The 19,058-nt window shown below is 41.4% G+C and overlaps 1 protein-coding gene across 2 annotated transcripts in view; it reads right to left on the reverse strand.

The window, feature by feature from the left end:
- The window catches only part of GALNT18 (polypeptide N-acetylgalactosaminyltransferase 18), a 354,194-nt gene that overhangs the window by 9,737 nt on the left and 325,399 nt on the right, over window positions 1-19,058 (reverse strand). For both annotated transcript variants that reach the window (XM_083598809.1, XM_083598808.1), the window contains one exon: window positions 3,165-3,329. In XM_083598809.1, the coding sequence (XP_083454935.1) occupies window positions 3,165-3,329 (165 nt within the window). The remainder of the gene's footprint in view (window positions 1-3,164; window positions 3,330-19,058) is intronic.

Below are 19,058 nucleotides of genomic sequence, written 5' to 3' on the forward strand. Positions count from 1 at the left end.
CTATGTTTTTCATTGATGGATAAATCATCTGCTTTCAGTAGCCATTCTTGAATTGTTGGGGTGTGTTGAGACTTTAAACTCCATAAATGTATTTCTTTGGGCAACCAGAGCAGCTTGTGATATAAATGTCCTGTGTCCTTCCTTGCCTTGAGGGCCCATATAATCTGTATATAGCCTTATATCAGAGTGCTGGAATGTGAAAGCTCTTACAGCACTTAGAACAGTGCTATAATTTTGAATAAAATACTTATCAAAATGCACTGTACACAGTTCACAGTTCTGTTTCTCAAGCATTTTACATGGGAATTGTTCTACATATATCAAATGTCCAAGACTGCTGCTGAGAATGCCTTTCAGTCTCTGGATGTATTTATGCACTTGCTGGCACTAGAGGACAAAAAGCCATTTTCGAATTCTGTCTACATTCACTTGACATACAAATGAAACAGAGAACCAATGTAAGGCCACGGGAAATGAACACCTACCAAGGGGGAGGGTAGCTCTAATGCCCTTAGTGCCTGGAACACACAGGCGGCAAAAGCAGTCAGGTAACCACTAGGTTGTCTCAGCCGGTCAGCAGGCAAGCACTTCCACGATGCTGAATTTAACTCCCCCTGACTCCACACATGTCTTATATTGCTATAAGAACATAAAAAAGATCCTGCTGATCAAGCCAAAGGCCCATATATAACCTAGCATTCTGTTCTCACAGCAGCTAATTGGATGCCTATGGGAAGCCCAGAAGTAGGTTCTGACTCTAAGAGGACTCTCCCTACTTCTGATTCCCAGCAACTGGTATTCAAAGGCCTATTGCCTCTGGCAGTGGAGGTAGACATAAAGTTCTTCAGGCTACATTCTCTCTTGATCGCTGCTTATGCACAAACTCTCTCAACCTCATACTACCACACTTGAAAATGGCCTTTCAATATGGCAGTCATGGTTTGGGAGTGAATGGATTACAATCCACTCAATCTATACACACACACACACACACACTCACTCACACTCGTACCTTGGTTCTCAAACGCCTTGTGACTTGAACGTTTTGGCTGCTGAACGCTGCAAACCCGGAAGTGAGTGTTCCAGTTTGCGAACTTTTCTTGGAAGCCGAACATCCGACGTGGTTTCCGATTGAGTGCAGGAAGCTCCTGCAGCCAATTAGAAGCTACACCTTGGTTTTCGAACATTTTCGGAAGTTGAACGGATTCCATTCAAGAACTAAGGTACGACTGTATATATAAAGACGGAGGGAGGGGTAAAGGACCCCTGGATGGTTAAGTCCAGCCAAAGGCAACTATGGGTGCGACACTCATCTCACTTTTCAGGCCGAGGGAGCTGGCGTTTGTTCACAGACAGCTTTCTGAGTCATGTGGCCAGCATGACTAAACCACTTCTGGTGTAATGGAACACCGTGAAAGAAGGCAGAGTGCACGGAAATGCCATTTACTTCCCCACCGCAGCAGTACCTATTTATCTACTTGCATTGGCATGCTTTTGAACTGCTAGGTTGGCAGAAGCTGGGACAGAGCAACAGGAGCTCACCACCGTCGAGCGGATTCGAACTGCTGACCTGATCGGCCTGGCCAAGAAGCTTAGTGGTTTAGACCACAGTGCCACCACACACACACATACACACACCTGAGGTACCACAGTACCACCAGATCTTCACTACCCAAATGACTCCGTAATGGTAGTCAAAAGCTTCCCAGGTGATTAGGCCTTTACATGGGCTTTCCAAATGCTAGGATAAGAAGCTGAATTTAACAATAATGAATAGCATGGAAAGGGAAACTAGGATTTCGAAGGCCACTGAAAGTTGTTTGAAGCTTTGTTATTGTTGTTGGCTTGAGCTTTAACTCCACTGGAAAGTTTTGTGTAGCAGGATATTTAAAGCACTGTTTTCATACAGGCATTCAAAACAATTTACTTCACTGTAATTTCACGTAGGCCATAAGGACTACTCTCAAGTTTATAGTTTCATTCAGGATGGCAGCACTGCCTTACCCTGTGTATTTTCACAATGTTGTAAATGTTAAAATATGATTAGTTGAGCAGATTTTTTTCATTTTCTCAGAGAGGCATACTCGTTTTGCTAGATGAAATGGAAGCAAGTACAATACAATGTGCAAACATCTCTCGGAGTCCTTGATTACTCTCATTAGTTTCCTTGTAGCTTACAGCATGCAAACCTACTTTGCATCACATTATGTGTTCTGAAACAACAACACTTTAATCACACTGGGTATTAGCAAAACAATCCTTTCTGAACAGCATGCCTTTAATTATTCCTTTGCCTCTTATCATCAGGAGACAAAGAAAGGAGCTTCATCTTCCCTTCTTCAGAGCTTTGTCTGTGGGTGTTAGGAGGAGTGTTTTCTGACATCTATTTTAACTTGCAGCATTATTTCATGGACACCACCACTTGTAAAGATGGTGACAAGCATTCAAAAGGGATGCCACTATGCATATCCATACACAAATTTGACCTCCTTCCCAGTTATCCAGTCTTCTCTCTGATGTCCCCCTAAGTTTTCTATAGGTTGGGATCTTTTTTGGTTTGGGGGGGGGCAGAGCATTCCCTCATGGAAACCAAAAACGGAGAACCTCATTTCTACTGGCCAAATATGACTGTTGAGGCCTCTCTATTCAACCCTTGGGACTGTTCCCAGGTTGCTCCCTCACCAGCCCTGATCCATGCCCTCCTGAAATGCTTTTGCTTTGCTGGAATATGTCCTTGAACTGTGATAGTGTCTCTTGCTTTTCTGGATGGAAGAGGAAAAGATGTTTTGGGGAGGTTATGTAGAACCCTCTGGCTTCCATGTGACTAGAATGAAGCTTATTATACAAAGTTATGAGACATTTATCTGGCCCCATCCACTTTTTTATCTGGCCCCACCCACTTTTAATCTGACCCCACCCACTACTGACAAGCTGTCCATGAGGGAATGCATACCTTGCTATGAAAATGGTACCCTATCCCTGGTTTAAGCCTTCATACCTGCAGTCTGAAGTAACACCGTCCAGAGGCAGAAGCTTCCCATCTCATCTACCATTTCCTTTTCAAAGTAACACAGCCATTTCTTATTTGCAGAGCTGAGAAGTCATTCATAATTCAGTGAAAACTGCAAACTCATGTTTTGTTTTGAAATAAAAATAAAATTCACCTGAGTAAATTGCCAGTAAAGCTTCATCCTTTTGGCTTTGGCGTAACTGCATTCAATTAGTCGGGGTCTGCTGTTCACATCTACCAGGCATCTGTTGTCATCATCATCAATGGTAGGACTTAGAACACCCACGTGGAACTGCTGGTTACCTGTGTAATAGACGTTCTGCAATGAGAAAACAGAACACATTCAGGGCTTTGAAGACGCAGGCAACATTTCTATCAGAAACCAATGGCAAGAGTTAATGCATGGACCTGAACTGAATCTCACACCGCGCTTCAGCAACCAAAAGTCCTTTTTTTCTAGTAAGAAGCAGTGTGATATTTTAAAGTTTTCAAAATATCATTTGAGGAGTTATCAAAGAGGGGTGAGAGAAGGCAGATCAAGCTACCTGCTTGGTAGGACAATATAGTTCATGCACACTGTGGTAAGTTACCTAGGTATTACCATCTGTATTCTTCATCTTAATTTAATATATGTACTGCAGGATTTTACAGGTTAACAAACAATAAAAGTAAGCAAGATACAACGGATAGAGCATAACTCAATGCACAGCATGAATTTAACAGAAAAGTTTAAAAGACTTGATGCTTCACCTGGTGCTGAAAATACCATAAAGAAGGTAGTTGGTGGGCCTTTCTGGAGAAGCTATTCCATAGTAGATGTGCTACTACCAAAAATACCCTCTTCTTGTTAGCTACCCACTGAACTTCACTGTCTTAATTGGAAAGCAAGAGCTAGAACATCTATCTTTTTGTGTTTTGTACAGAGCATAAGTTTTTAGATATCATCTATTTAATGGTGTTGGGGGGGGGCGGTCTGGAGAATATTTTCGGACAAGATAGACCTATACAGAAGGGATGTGCTCCACTTGAATCAGGATAGAATAACAGAATTGTCTAGAAATAGATCACTTGTGCTTACTATCAAAAAGGTGCCAGATCGGTTTTGTAATCATTCAGATGGGGGAGGAAAGTCCTAGGTACTGAGAATGCCTAGAGGGGCCAAGGCACCATAGGTAAAACATTTGGTGAGAGGCACTGTGTATATGTGTGTATATTCTGTAATGTATACACACAAGCCAAATTGTTGAAGCTGGAGTGCTTGAATTTTAGAGTGCTAAATTGACTAAAGCAATTGCACCAGAACGATACAAAATACAGAATGGAGGCTGAGATTTGCTCTAGAAACACAGTGATGAGAAATGACCTGGCCTTGGATTCACTTCATGCCATATATGATCTTCAAGACTGTTTGATAATTGTTGACACTATTAACAAAAAGGAGACCTTTGAATCTCTTGGTGAAAGTCTTTTACGTGGCTCTGAGAAGTCTCTGTTGTCATTGAGACAGATAATATGTTCTTCTGCTCTGACTCAACTGACATCTCACTCTGGATCTCAACAGATGGCACTCCTGCCACCTTCATACCACAGAGACTGCTAACAATCACACTTGACTCTCTCTTTCAAAGGCACAAGTTGTCTAACTAGATCAGGCTTCAAGAAGCATCCAAGCATGTGGGCAGTGCCGAAGATAACGATTGTGTGATCTTATTGTTGCTCCACCATTAAATGTTAATCACAGAAAACGGATGATGTGTGAGTCTTCACACACCATATGGATTTGTGTTTTAGAAAAGTTTGAGGGAAATGCCTTCTTGTGGGTCTTGATAGCACTTCTTGGTATCTGTTTATTATTGATGCTGTGTATAATTGACATCATATTTGTACATGCAACAGTGAGTACTTTGTCATAAAATATTAAGCACAAAGGAGGAGGAAGAAAGAGCGCACATAAAATAGTCGAGAGCTCTGCAGATCAGGACAGGGATTTGTGTTTACTGCAGCAAATTCTTGGAGTAGATATGGAGTAAATGGCAGCATATAAAAGGTGAGTAGGGTATTAGGACAGATTAATACAGAAGTTAATTTCAGATCAGAAGGAGCTGTAAAAAGCTCACTTCTATCATTCATTCATGCTGCTTTTGCAGATAATTGTGATTATTTGGGTTCATATGACTTCATCTATGGTCTCTCTTATACTTCCTCCATATCAAAAATATTTGCAAGCTCTTGTCAACAACCTAATAAAGAATGATAGAAGTGAACTTTTTACAGCTCCTTCTGATCTGTAATTAACTTCTGTATTAATCTGTCCTAATACCCTACTCACATTTTATATGCTGCCGTTTACTCCATACTACTCCAATAATTTGTGATGTGCTGATATAAATGGAGGGTGGCTTTTTTTTATCAAGACAAGATTAATAAAGATTATTTTTTAAAAAAGTAGTAGGTTAAAATATGTATGCAAGCAGAGCAGTTATAGTGCCCTGGTAAAGTTTTTAGACAGATTATTGAATGCTCAAGTGTGTAAAGCAGATACTTTTGCAGAGAAAGAGAGGACTGAATGATTTGGAGATTAAACAATAAGAAGAAATCAGATTCCTTTTTATGGCTTGCTTATTCATTATAGAGGAAGGAAAGGGAAGGAAAAATACCAGCAGAAGCTTTGGGCGGTTACATATTAGTATTTGTTATTTCACCACTAACAAGATAAAACAAATAGATTCTGACTGTATTTCTACATCCAGTTAAATCATTTGGTTTGGGGCTAAGGGTTATATTTGGCTAAGTCATACACAGAGTAGCTCCACTGAAATAAATGATTTAGTTAGATACAACCCTAAATGTACTTAAATTCATGCTAGCTTGTGGTTTGCATGACACAAAACTCTTCTGGGACACAATAGATTCCATTCAACAAATGCACAATTGTACTGTAGTAAATCGGAAGTCGAACAGAATCCGTTCCGGAAGTCTGTTTGACTTCCAAAATTTTTGACTTCCAAAGCGCGGCTTCTGATTGGCTGCAGGAAGCTCCTGCAGCCAATCAGAAGTCATGGAAGCCCCGTTGGACATTTGGTTTCCAAAATAACATTCAAAAACTGGAAAACCCACTTCCTGTTTTCGATTGTTCGGGAGCTGTTTGACTCCCAAGACGTTCGGGAGCCAAGGTACTATAGGTTCACTAATTCATTGCGGTGTGTGTGTGTGTGTGTGTGTGTGTGTGTGTGTGTGTGTGTACTTTCTGCTTTCTAACCACATTTTAAAATTTTAGCTCCCCAATTCAGAAATCTCCTTATAAACATGTGCATGGAGGTTCTCACCGCCATGGACTTGTCCAATAATTCATTTGCTGAGTATTTATAAAGTGCTTCTCCCCCAGATCTTTCAAGTCATTTATCTAAGGCCACTAAATAAACACATGTTACACTTTTCCCAGTTTATTGTTCATTTGCTTAACTGCTACTTATCTAGCCTAGCTAGATTAACCACCCTGAGACCCCAAGGTATAGGGCGGTATATAAACTCAATAAATAAATAAAGAACTCTGAAAGAAACATGAAGGAATGCACACCCAGTGGGGTTGCCTCAACTGCCCCTTCACATGATAGCTTACATGGTTTCATAACACCTGAACAGGGCTTAAATTAACCCTAAATGTGAAGTTATGTTTCACTTTCTTATCACCTCACCCCAAGTTTTAAGGTTAGGATAGAAATAAAGTGTGCCAGTTTTAATGACTGATCAAATATATGAATTACTGAATTGCTAATTTATATCAAATATTAAAAACAACATACACATCTAAAAAACAAACTCGTTTTCACACTGATATTGCAGCTTGATCCAAGCCAAGTTCACTTGAAAGTCCATTTGTTCCCATTGGCCCAAGTCTTATTGGCCTTTCATTTAATCACCCCTGATTGCAGAGGCACACAGCCAAACTAGACGCAACATTAATTGCATGGAAGCAATTAACCAGCACAGCTTTAAAATTTAAATAGCTGCCACCAGTGGGGGACAGTTCAACAGAACTGTGACATGCAAACATTTGATTGATTGCATCTACACCTTACCTTTTCTTCCAAGGAGCTCAAGGTGGCGTACCTACCATAGTACTCCCCCCTCCTCATTTAATCCCCCCAACCACCTTGTGAGCTAGGTTAGACTGAGAGGCAGTGACTGGGCTCAAGGTAACCCAGTGAGTGTCACGGCCAAGGGATTTCAACTTGGCCTTCCAGATCCTAGTCTGACACCCTAATCACTACCCCAGACAGGAAGAGGGAGGTGGTGAAGACATCTTTTAGGGGATGAACAAACTGTGATTAACACCATGTATAGTTCGGGAACCCAGGAAATTGCCTTATACCAGGTCAGAGTCAGACTTTTTGCTGATGTAGCTGAGTTCCAGCTATTCTGACTGGCAGCAGCTCCCCGCAGAGGCCTTTCCCACCCTATCATCTGCAGCTGATCCTTTTGCTCTGCCCCCTTTGTGTCTTGAGATCCTTAGCATGCAAGCAATGGTGACTGCTGAGCTTCCTAAAATAGATTAATAACTGTACTTTCTCAGCCATCCCCACATTTCTTAAGCACATCATCCTAGGTAAGATACAGAATTTCTGCCCAGGGAAACAGCATCTTCTTCAAAGGGGAAATCTTGACTCCAGTAATGCTAACAATAAAATGTTGCCAAGCTATCATGGGACGAACATTTGACGCGAAGTTAATAACAAACTTTGAAAACCCGCTGTAAGTGATAAAGACTTCACTTGATGAAGTATGCTCCCATCACTGTAAATTATTCATTGAGGCCTGGTCTATCGTGTAGCAAAAAGTTACAGCAAGGTGTCCAACTTAACACAAGATGATTATCTGAAAGATAAATTGCCAGCTCCCTGGTGAAAGCTTAATGCAATATACACCAATTTCCCAGCCCGAAAGCTATTCCTGATCCTTATGGCAGCTTTTCCAAGTGAAAACACACAGGAGAATGGTGTGCTGTTGCGCATTTGAAATGAGTGGATTCAGGAATTGCAGTTTACTTTCTAGCAAGTAACTTTTCCCCTTTGGAATGACAAAACTGTCAGCCTTGCAGTGACATTGCTTTTTATAGTCCTAGCGCAACACTCTTACCATTTTCTCTGCCTTTTTAGGGCATGAACCGATGATTATTTGGATCATATGTAATTTGAGATTTAAGAAGGCATCATTTGCCATTTTGCCCTGCATTCATCACTGGTTTGTTCCATGGCAGTTTGCACCAAAAACTAGGTTATATGCCTTGTTGTGGAAAAGAACTATGTAACTTGTGTAATTTACATAATTAATTACATAAATTACATATAATGTGCACGTTACGTTGTCCTTATGTTATTCAACCCCATTCATTTCGATTTAAAGTGAACGCAATCCAAATGGAGGAAAAATTAATCTTGTATCGTTTGTGGACTGAAAGAAATAGTAGTGAACACTGATTGTATTTGCTGGATTGATTTCAATTCCCGATACAGGATGAATTAGCAAACATCAGCGATTTCTACTCCCATTTCCATCAGAACTCTCTGACATCCATGTTTGTAGTACACATCTAGGGAAACTGATCACAAGGAATTAAGGCTTTGTTAAAAGTGCACATACTCATCCCCCCCTTTCAAACTTGCAGTCACATAACACTTTTTCCCCTTCATTTCCAAAAATGTTTGGATTTTATTGTCTTTTACCAGATTTTTGCTCAGCCTAGACTGAAGCCCTGAAATCTCTCCTTGCAAGGAGTACTGAGGCTGGTAGTAGATTTTACATTGAGGACTGAAGCAACCCAGAAACACAGATCTCAAAGTAAAATCTCATGAAAGGTAAAGCATGACTTATATTGTCATATATAGAAAGAAGTGGAAATGCATTGAAGCACAAAAATGAAGCACATGGTACAAAACAAAATCACAATAAAAATCTTTGAGATTTAAATAGCAGTGGTACTTAAATGATCAACATGAGACTCCTAAATATACTTATTTGGAAATAAATGTCATTTAAATCAATGGGATTTATTTCTGAAATGTTAAAATTGGAGTGTTCAGATCTTTATAATTCCTTCTCTTTATTGAACAAATACTTCTGAATTATTTTCTATTGATCTTTTTGTAATGAAAAACTATACCCTGAGACATCAAACACAGACACACTCCAGTCAACATCAGATACTTCAGAACTAATGATTTCTACTGTATAATTAAAGTACTTTCTTAACTCTATGCAGTTTAAATCAGTATGTTTTAACATGCTTAGCTTTTGCTGGAGCTTTTGAGTTTTTCTAAAGGGCAAATACAAATATGCAAGAGTAAAATGGCTGGTAAAAATCTTTTTTTAAATCCTACTTTTCTTTCTTGTCACTTCCTTTGTCCTTTTAGAAATTGTTTTGGGGTTATAAATGGAATACGCTTTGCTTACTTTTCTAAAACGCTGTATGCACTTGACAAAGCCTTTATAGAGGGATAAAATTATTGCTTAGTTTGTGAGTGAAAATATCTCTGCTTTTTCCACCATTGTGATGTACCAGCATTCAAACAACAAAAAGCTATTTTTTGTTGTCAGGATTCAAACAAAAGAGACTCTTGCTTTCTAAGTATCCCAAGCCCACTGCTATGAATGCAGAAGCGCAGATTGTAACTTGAACCCTCTAGCAATTGAATTTCTTCCTTAGGGGCAAAAACTAGACCTACTGTTTTCACAAATCTCTGGCTTTGTCTTAAGCTTTCAGTACACAACTGAAAAAACACCGAGGATCAAGTGTAAGGGCCCCAAAGCCAGTACAGTGGTATAATCTCTGCATTATACCAGCACTAACTCTATGCTCTCATGTTACTATCTTAAGAAATACAAATACATATTGCCTTAATTCCTTAGAGTATAAACAAGTTGTATATTTACATTTATCCAAGAACATAAATAATGATATCGTACTGCCTTATTTCTTATAAATCTTTGGTGCTACTGCATTCTACATACAACAGGGCTGCTCTACAGTCACACAGGATCCTATCCATCTCCTATTCACAATGACTTTGGAGAGAACAGTGTAATCCTCAGCCAAACTCAGGAAAATAATAAAAAGTAGTGGTGGCCTGTCCCATTTCACCACCTGAGGTGAAATGGGAAGGTGCTGCCCCTGTCCCCTCGGCCAAAGTCTCGCTTACCAGGGCGGTGCAGCAGTGGCTTCTGGTGAGATCCCATGAGCTGTTGCTGAACTCTCCCAAGGTCTTGTGCAGCTCTTGTGAGCTCTTGCTGGAAACCACAGTCACAACTTCTCCTCACTTCTCTGGTGGTGGGGTGGATGGAACAAGGTGGCTGCCTTATGAGTGGACTGGCCAGGATAAAGGACTAGGGGTACCACTTGGTAAGACCCTTTTTATTGGCTAGGGATGCCATGCTGCATTAGGTGCACCACCAAAGATAAAGGGATCAAAATAGCAATCTGTTGGAGCATAGATTATTTTATAAATCCAACTGAAAATGCAACCAGAATGGTGCTTGGCCCAGACATTGAAGGTAGTTAATGTAGTCTGGAAATGCCCCAATGTGTGTAGAATCTTAATTCAGAACAAGAAACTTTTCTAGGTCTTTCTTAAATCTCTCCCATTTTTCAATTCCTATGCACACTAAGGAATCTATTTATCTCTCTATTCTATCTATCCATCTGTTTACACACACAAACACACACCAGTCCAGTGAACATGTTTCATGTATGGTACATGCTTCATGTGTCTGTTTCATGACCACATCCATAAGTGTCTCTGGTATCTCAAACAATGGCATTCCAATGGGAGGAGCCTGCCTTGGACCCCCTGAAACACACTCGATTGCGAAGCCTGCCCTGTTTATGCCTCTCTTCAGCAGAACCTGAATTCTCCTCTCCATCACTACGCACCCCACATAAAGCCACTTGGTTTTTGTAAGCTCATGTCTGTCTGTCCAGAATGCGTTCCTTGAGGGTACTTGAGGTGTTACGATCCAACATCTTTAAGAGCCAACTCATATCTAATGAAAGGCTGTCGGTCTGATCATTCTAGAGATACCTGTGCAGAAAAGTCTGCATGTAAGTATTACCAAGTGTTGTTATTTAATGGAGAGGAAGTTGAGACTTTGATTATAAAAGGCAGCAGCAGAGACATACTCTGATCTTAGCACTATGATCCCACTGTGCAAGACTGGAGACAAGCCTCTGCCTGCTGCTTTTTAAAATAGCAAGCAGAGACTTGAACTCGAACTTTGACTCTCCAGACATTATAAGGATATTAGATGACTGCTAGGTGGGTGGATACAGTCTCCGAGCTAAAAAATGTTTCCCACTCCTGATTTAGCATGCTGAGAATGAGCTAGCTGCGGTGATCTACACTTCTCATAGAATCATAGAGTTGGAAGAGACCACAAGGGCCATCGAGTCCAACCCCCTGCCAAGCAGGAAACACCATCAGAGCACTCCTGACATATGGTTGTCAAGCCTCTGCTTAAAGACCTCCAAAGAAGGAGACTCCACCACACTCCTTGGCAGCAAATTCCACTGTCAAACAGCTCTTACTGTCAGGAAGTTCTTCCTAATGTTTAGGTGGAATCTTCTTTCTTGTAGTTTGGATCCATTGCTCCGTGTCCGCTTCTCTGGAGCAGCAGAAAACAACCTTTCTCCCTCCTCTATGTGACGTCCTTTTATATATTTGAACATGGCTATCATATCACCCCTTAACCTCCTCTTCTCCAGGCTAAACATGCCCAGCTCCCTTAGCCGTTCCTCATAAGGCATCGTTTCCAGGCCTTTGACCATTTTGGTTGCCCTCCTCTGGACACGTTCCTGTTTGTCAGTGTCCTTCTTGAACTGTGGTGCCCAGAACTGGACACAGTACTCCAGGTGAGGTCTGACCAGAGCAGAATACAGTGGCACTATTACTTCCCTTGATCTAGATGCTATACTCCTATTGATGCAGCCCAGAATTGCATTGGCTTTTTTAGCTGCCACGTCACACTGTTGGCTCATGTCAAGTTTGTGGTCAACCAAGACTCCTAGATCCTTTTCACATGTAGTGCTCTCAAGCCAGGTGTCACCCATCTTGTATTTGTGCCTCTCATTTTTTTTGCCCAAGTGCAATACTTTACATTTCTCCCTGTTAAAATTCATCTTGTTTGTTTTGGCCCAGTTCTCTAATCTGTCAAGGTCGTTTTGAAGTGTGATCCTGTCCTCTGGGGTGTTAGCCACCCCTCCCAGTTTGGTGTCATCTGCAAATTTGATCAGGATGCCCTTGAGTCCATCATCCAAGTCGTTGATAAAGATGTTGAATAAGACCGGGCCCAAGACAGAACCCTGTGGCACCCCACTAGTCACTCTTCTCCAGGATGAAGAGGAACCATTGATGAGCACCCTTTGGGTTCGGTCAGTCAGCCAGTTACAAATCCACGGAGTGGTAGCATAGTCAAGACCGCATTTTACCAGCTTCTTTACAAGAATATCATGGGGCACCTTGTCAAATGCCTTGCTGAAATCAAGGTAGGCTACATCCACTGCGTTCCCTTTATCTACCAGGCTTGTAATTCTGTCAAAAAACAAGATCAGGTTAGTCTGACATGACTTATTTTTCAGAAATCCATGCTGACTATTGGTGATCACAGACTGTTTGCTTAATGATCTGCTCCAGAATCTTCCCTGGTATTGATGTCAGACTGACTGGGCGGTAATTATTTGGGTCCTCTCTTTTCCCCTTTTTGAAAATAGGGACAACATTTGCCCTCCTACAGTCTGCCGGGACTTCGCCTGTTCTCCAGGAATTCTCAAAGATGACTGCCAGTGGTTCTGAAATCACACCTGCCAGTTCTTTTAATACTCTTGGATGCAGTTCATCTGGCCCTGGAGACTTGAATACATCTAAACTAGCCAAGTATTCTTGTACTATCTCCTTAGTTATTCTGGGCTGTGTTTCCTCTGCTGAATCATTTGCTCCAAATTCTTCAGGTCGGGCATTGTTTTCTTTATCGGAGAAGACTGAGGCAAAGAAGGCATTGAGGAGTTCAGCCCTTTCTGTGTCCCCTGTTTGCATTTCACCATCTTCTCCTCTGAGTGACCCCACTGTTTCTTTGTTCTTCCTTTTGCTACGAACATACCCATAAAAGCCTTTTTTGTTGCTTTTAACCTCTCTAGCAAGCCTGAGTTCATTCTGTGCTTTAGCTTTTCTGACTTTGTGTCTACACGTGCTGGCTATTTGTTTGAATTCCTCTTTGGTGGTTTCCCCCCTTTTCCATTTTTTGTACACATCCTTTTTTAATCTTAACTCAGTTAAAAGTTCTTTAGATAGCCACCCTGGCTTCTTTAGGCACCTTCCATGTTTCCGTCTCATTGGTATTGCCTGAAGTTGTGCTTTTACTATCTCCCTCTTAACAAACTCCCAGCCATCATGAACTCCCTTTCCTTTTAGTATTACCGTCCATGGGATCTCACCCAGCACTTCCCTAAGTTTTATGAAGTCGGCTTTCTTAAAGTCAACAAATTGAGTCCTAGTATGCTTGGCTGCTCCTTTCCGCTGTATAGTAAACGTCAGAAGAGCATGATCGCTCGCGCCTAATGATCCCTCCACTTCTACCCCACTAACCAGGTCATCAACATTGGTTAGGACCAGATCTAAAATGGCTGTTCCTCTTGTTGCTTCTCCCACTTTCTGGACAATGAAGTTGTCTGCAAGGCCAGTGAGGAATCTGTTTGACCTTATGCTCTTGGCTGAGTTTGACATCCAACAAATATCCGGGTAATTGAAGTCCTCCATTACTACTATCTCCCTTCCTTTTGCATGCTTGGCCATCTGTTCCAGGAAGGCATCATCTATGTCCTCCGTTTGGCTTGGGGATCTATAGTAAACTCCCACAATGAGGTCACTGTTATTCTTCTCTCCCTTAATTTTGACCCAAATGCTCTCACTTTGGCTTTGAGGTTCTAAATCTTGGATCTCTTCACAGGTATACACATCCCTCACATATAATGCCACTCCTCCTCCTTTCTTCTCTGGTCTGTTTCTCTGAAATAGATTGTATCCCTCCATTATTACATTCCAATCGTGGGACTTATCCCACCAGGTTTCAGTGATGCCTATTATGTCATATTTAGTTTGCTGTACCAAGAGCTCAAGCTCATCTTGTTTATTTCCCATGCTTTGCGCATTAGTGTACAGACATTGAAGTCCATTAATCATTCCCCCGTGTCTCTTATTTAAGGATTTTTTCCTCCCACCACTAGGTCTGCGTGCTGTTTGCTCCATTTGGTCTATGACATTTGGATGATCGTCTTCATCAATTGATAGACTCCTACCTTCAGGAGCACTGTCTCCCTCCCCCACATTAGTCAGTTTAAAGCCCTCCTGATGAGGTTTCTGAGATTTTTGGCAAAAACATTCCTCCCAACCGTTGTGAGGTGCAGCCCATCGCTTGCCAGAAGTCCATCTTCAAGAAACTGCAGTCCGTGATCTAAGAATCCAAACCGTTCCTGTTTACACCATTTGCGAAGCCAGCTGTTCACTTCCACTATTTTTCTCCCACCTCTACTTCCTCTAGTGTGGCTACAGAGAGGAGCTGAAATTAACCATAGCATGTCATGTCATCCAAACATGACAAACTCTGTCTGATGTTAACAATTGTTTGTTTGAAGCACAATGGCTTCGAATCCTGGGTTATGAAGCTGGTTTGTTGCAATAAACCGCAGTCAACATTATTCATAGTTTAGGGTTCATGTAACACTATGGCTATGGAAAATTGGAAAATGTAACACTGTGGCTATGGAAAATTGCAAATGACAGCATCTGCACTCTTCCTTGCAACTGTGACAAAGGAGGAGAAAGGACAGGGGAGCATGCAGACCTGAGATTCACTGTGGCTTATTCTCATCACAGGAAACTATGGTTTTATCATGATGTCCAAATGTAGCCTCTCTAAAACTGGAGAAGACTAGAGCTAGCGAGTTATTTATTTATTTATTTATTTAATATTGCCTATAGACCTCATACTTTCCTGCTCACCAGTTGAAAATAGCTAATGAACTAACAGTACAAAGTTCCTGAAGTGTAACAATTACTTGAGATCTGGAACTAGTTTGCTCTATCTCCCCCTGGAGATTAGCTGCTTTGGCATTTCTAGCTGAATCAATTTACTAATTAATCTCACTTCATTGATTATCTTTTCCTGCAGGTGTTCTAATTAACATGTCAGGCAAAATCCAAGCTTCACATTTCAAGTCAACAATTTGAAATCTGACTGCTTTGAAACAATGTAAAATGCTAAAAAAAATAACCACCGCACAGCAAAACTCAAATAGAAATAAGGAAAGGTGGACTTTAAAAATTAAAAACAAACTATTCATGATAAATAATTACTAAAAAAAATGGATCAAAAGAATCCTATAATTTATCTGTCTAATGTAGAGTCAGAGACACTAATCACATTATATGAAGTCAAGTTTTCTCTATTTAGGGATGAAGATTAATAAATATACACATTTAGGATTAAGAACAAAAGGGGAAGATGGGGACATGAGCTTCTGGGATACAGGAACAAGACTGGTGATTTTAACCCTATATAAGATGGATAAATTTTATGAGAAATTGATTGAAAAAACTAATACCCTCTGCGCTCCCTATCCCCCAAAACCAGCAGGGGGCAATGGGAAACTGTACAAGGAGCACCTAGTTGCGCTCCCTGCAAATTGTGCATGACATGCATATGACGTCAAATGATGCCAGGCCCCCTCAATGTGGGGGGCAGGTTGGCGCCCCTCATGTATCTTGAGTGGGCATGGGGCAAAGGTGCCATTTGCTGTTCTGCCTCCAGTGACAGCTTTCAGGTTACAGATCAGGGAAGCTCCAAAATGCAGCTCACACAAAGCAGTTATTTATTGTGAAGATTTCTCAGCTTCATACGCAGTTCTGAAAAGTGCTTGACAGCAAGCAATATTTTTATAAGATGAAACCACTTGCTTCAAAGTAATAATAAAGATCTCACTCATGCCAATCTTTAGGTATTTACTCAGAAGTAAATTTCATTGATTTCAATGGAATTTGTTTTTGAGAAAATGTTTTCCATCTTGGTATATAAACTGCACTTCCAGCAGCAATATTAGTTTATTCCACTTACAACGCAGCCGTAAACACATTTGCTTGGAAGCCAGTCCTATTGATTTTAGGGGCACTTAGTTTCACATAAGTGTACTTAGGATTGAAGCAGAGTCATCTGCAAATTCAGTGCCTTTTGAATTTAGCTCTCAAGAGATGCAATGCTGCTACAAACACTACACAGTTATAATGCATAGAAATAAAGACTTCATATTTTAGTAAGGCATGGAAAGTGAAGTAGAAAAAGCATAATAGTTGTAAGCCAGGATCTGTATCATGTTTTCCAAAAGCAATAAATAGCTTCTGTCCAACAAGTTTCTAAAACAAGCTTTACAAAAGCACCCAAAAGGTTTGTGAAAGCTTCCCTTAAACCCAGATATTTCTTTAATTAATTAGTTGACATGCAAACAGTTCAATCATTTTTTAAAGAGGCAACTTTCTCCTCTGTCTTAAACATTTACATGAGACTGTGTTGCTAGATCCACCCCTGATGTCATGTGTGATGACATCCAAGGTTATGTTCCTTGGACATACATGTATTGGTATGAATGTCTGCATAGGTCAAGCCTATGAGTAAAACCAGCTTTTCCTAGTTAGGGGTCAGCACCAACCCACAGGTGTTCAGGAGTCATGGCTAGTGCCAAACAGGACATCAGCATGGTCCCACCACTCCATTTCCAAACCCAGGCTTCCCCCTCCCCCAGCCCCCAGAACGGGACCCAGAGCCATGCCGAAGCTGCAATAAAACAATAAAAAATGAATAAATAGGGCCCTGAATCTTATCTGAATACTTAGATGAAGGATGACCAATATAGTGCTTAACAGATGTTGGACCACACCTCCCATCAGCCCTAGTGAGCATGGTCAGTGGCAAGGGATGATGGAAGTTTTAGTCCATAACATCTATAGGGCACCATATTGACTAACTGATTTAGAATATGCTGATTCCGCTCAACACTACTTGCCATCAATTTGTGAACATCTCAGCATTCACCATGACACACTCCATCTTTTGGTGTAGTACTTTGTTTATGCACTCTCACTGGAAGGCAGGTATCTGGATGAAGAAAGAATGAGGGCCAGTTGCTAGGAGGCAACCGGGCCAAAGCTTCCTTGTCCAATTCCAGCTGTGCAATATTGACTGGCTGGGATAGACTGTAAACAGAGAGGCACAATCTACTGAAAGTAACACACTCTGGATTGGGAACTTCTGCATGATGGATGTTTTCAATCTGCAGTGCATTACTTTCAATGGCCTGCAAACATATGTGGGGAAATGCATGAAAAGCAAAAGGAAGGGGTTTCTTTAAAAACAACAACTGGGGTACCTCAAAATGACAAGTTTTGCAGCAAAAATCAAAACTCACAGAAATTCAGTGCCATAGTCAGAACACCCTGAGGAAGAATATGGCAGTTTGGCATTCAGAATTTAAATGAAACCTATGTATGTTATAAACAGTGGCACTGGTACAGACTGTGCCCATGAATAAACTATCAGGTCAACAAAGAAAATAAAAGCAAACCATGGAACAGATGGCTCAGCTGTAGTATCCAGTTAGTTGACTCCCCACTCCCAAACCTAAGTCTCAAAAATTTCTTGCATAACAGTATGATAATGGACACCTTCTGATTGAGCCTTTTTTTAAAAAAAGTGAAGAATTCATCCCAAGGTGAATCTCTGTCGTTGGTAAAATACCATATAGGTAAAGGTAAAGGTACCCCTGCCCGTTCAGGCCAGTCTTGCCAGACTCTAGGGTTGTGTGCTCATCTCACTCTATAGGCCGGGAGCCAGCGCTGTCCACAGACACTTCCGGGTCACGTGGCCAGCGTGACAAGCTGCATCTGGCGAGCCAGCGCAGCACACGGAACGCCGTTTACCTTCCCGCTGGTAAGCGGTCCCTATTTATCTACTTGCACCCGGAGGTGCTTTCGAACTGCTAGGTTGGCAGGCGCTGGGACCGAACAACGGGAGTGCACCCCGCCGCGGGGATTCGAACTGCCGACCATGTGATCGGCAAGTCCTAGGTGCTGAGGTTTTACCCACAGCGCCACCCACATCCCCAAAATACCATATAAACGTACATTATTTCTAGGACATCACTTTGAATTGTGCAAAGCATTGATGCTCTTGTACACAAGTACTTAATAAATTGAACATGGGAGACAAATCAAGGAATATTTGGAGAATCAAACTAAGCTTTCAGGCACCATCAATAATTCCACTAAGCCGTTATAACTTGCAGCAGAAGCAAATTGGTATAAAATGTTAAGAGGTCTCTTACAAATCTGCTTGTTTCCAGATGAATCCCTGAAATAAAAACAAACTGCATTTTCTTTCCACTCTGGAATTAAAACTGCTGGCTTCTGAACCTTTTTTTTTTTTTTGAAAGAGAGCTTTGTATTTATCACAGTCAGAACCACAGGAGGACCTGCACGTGGGAGACTGAATGTCTAGCACTATTTGCTCTTAGTGTCTTGCCCTTGTCAAGACTTACAATGAGAGGGTAGTGGGGAAACCTAGAGAATCAAAAATTGTGCCACTTGTACTTAAGGACTTAAAAGATGAAGAACTGACTAAAGAGTACGTTGGATGCCAACAGACTGGCTCACACAAGCCAGTAGACCCTTTGTGTCTATCTTGGGACCATGTGAAGCAGCCACACTATTTGGGGTTGGGCAGCATGCATGCTGTTTGGAGACTGTCACGTGCTTCTGGGTTTTGTGCAATCACAGAAGCTCCAGAAAGAGGTGTTGCAATGAGGAAAATAACAGCAGTCACATATTCGCTGAGTCAGGGGTAGCCAAAGCGGTGCCCTCACTCCTGGTAGTCCCAGCTAGTGCGGGTTGATAGTCAGGGATTTGAGGAGTTCACAAATCTGGCGTTCCCCAACATTTTGGCTGCCCCTGCGCAAATT

Source organism: Podarcis filfolensis, assembly GCF_964270895.1.
Source record: "Podarcis filfolensis genome assembly, chromosome: 1".
NCBI lineage: Eukaryota > Metazoa > Chordata > Lepidosauria > Squamata > Lacertidae > Podarcis > Podarcis filfolensis.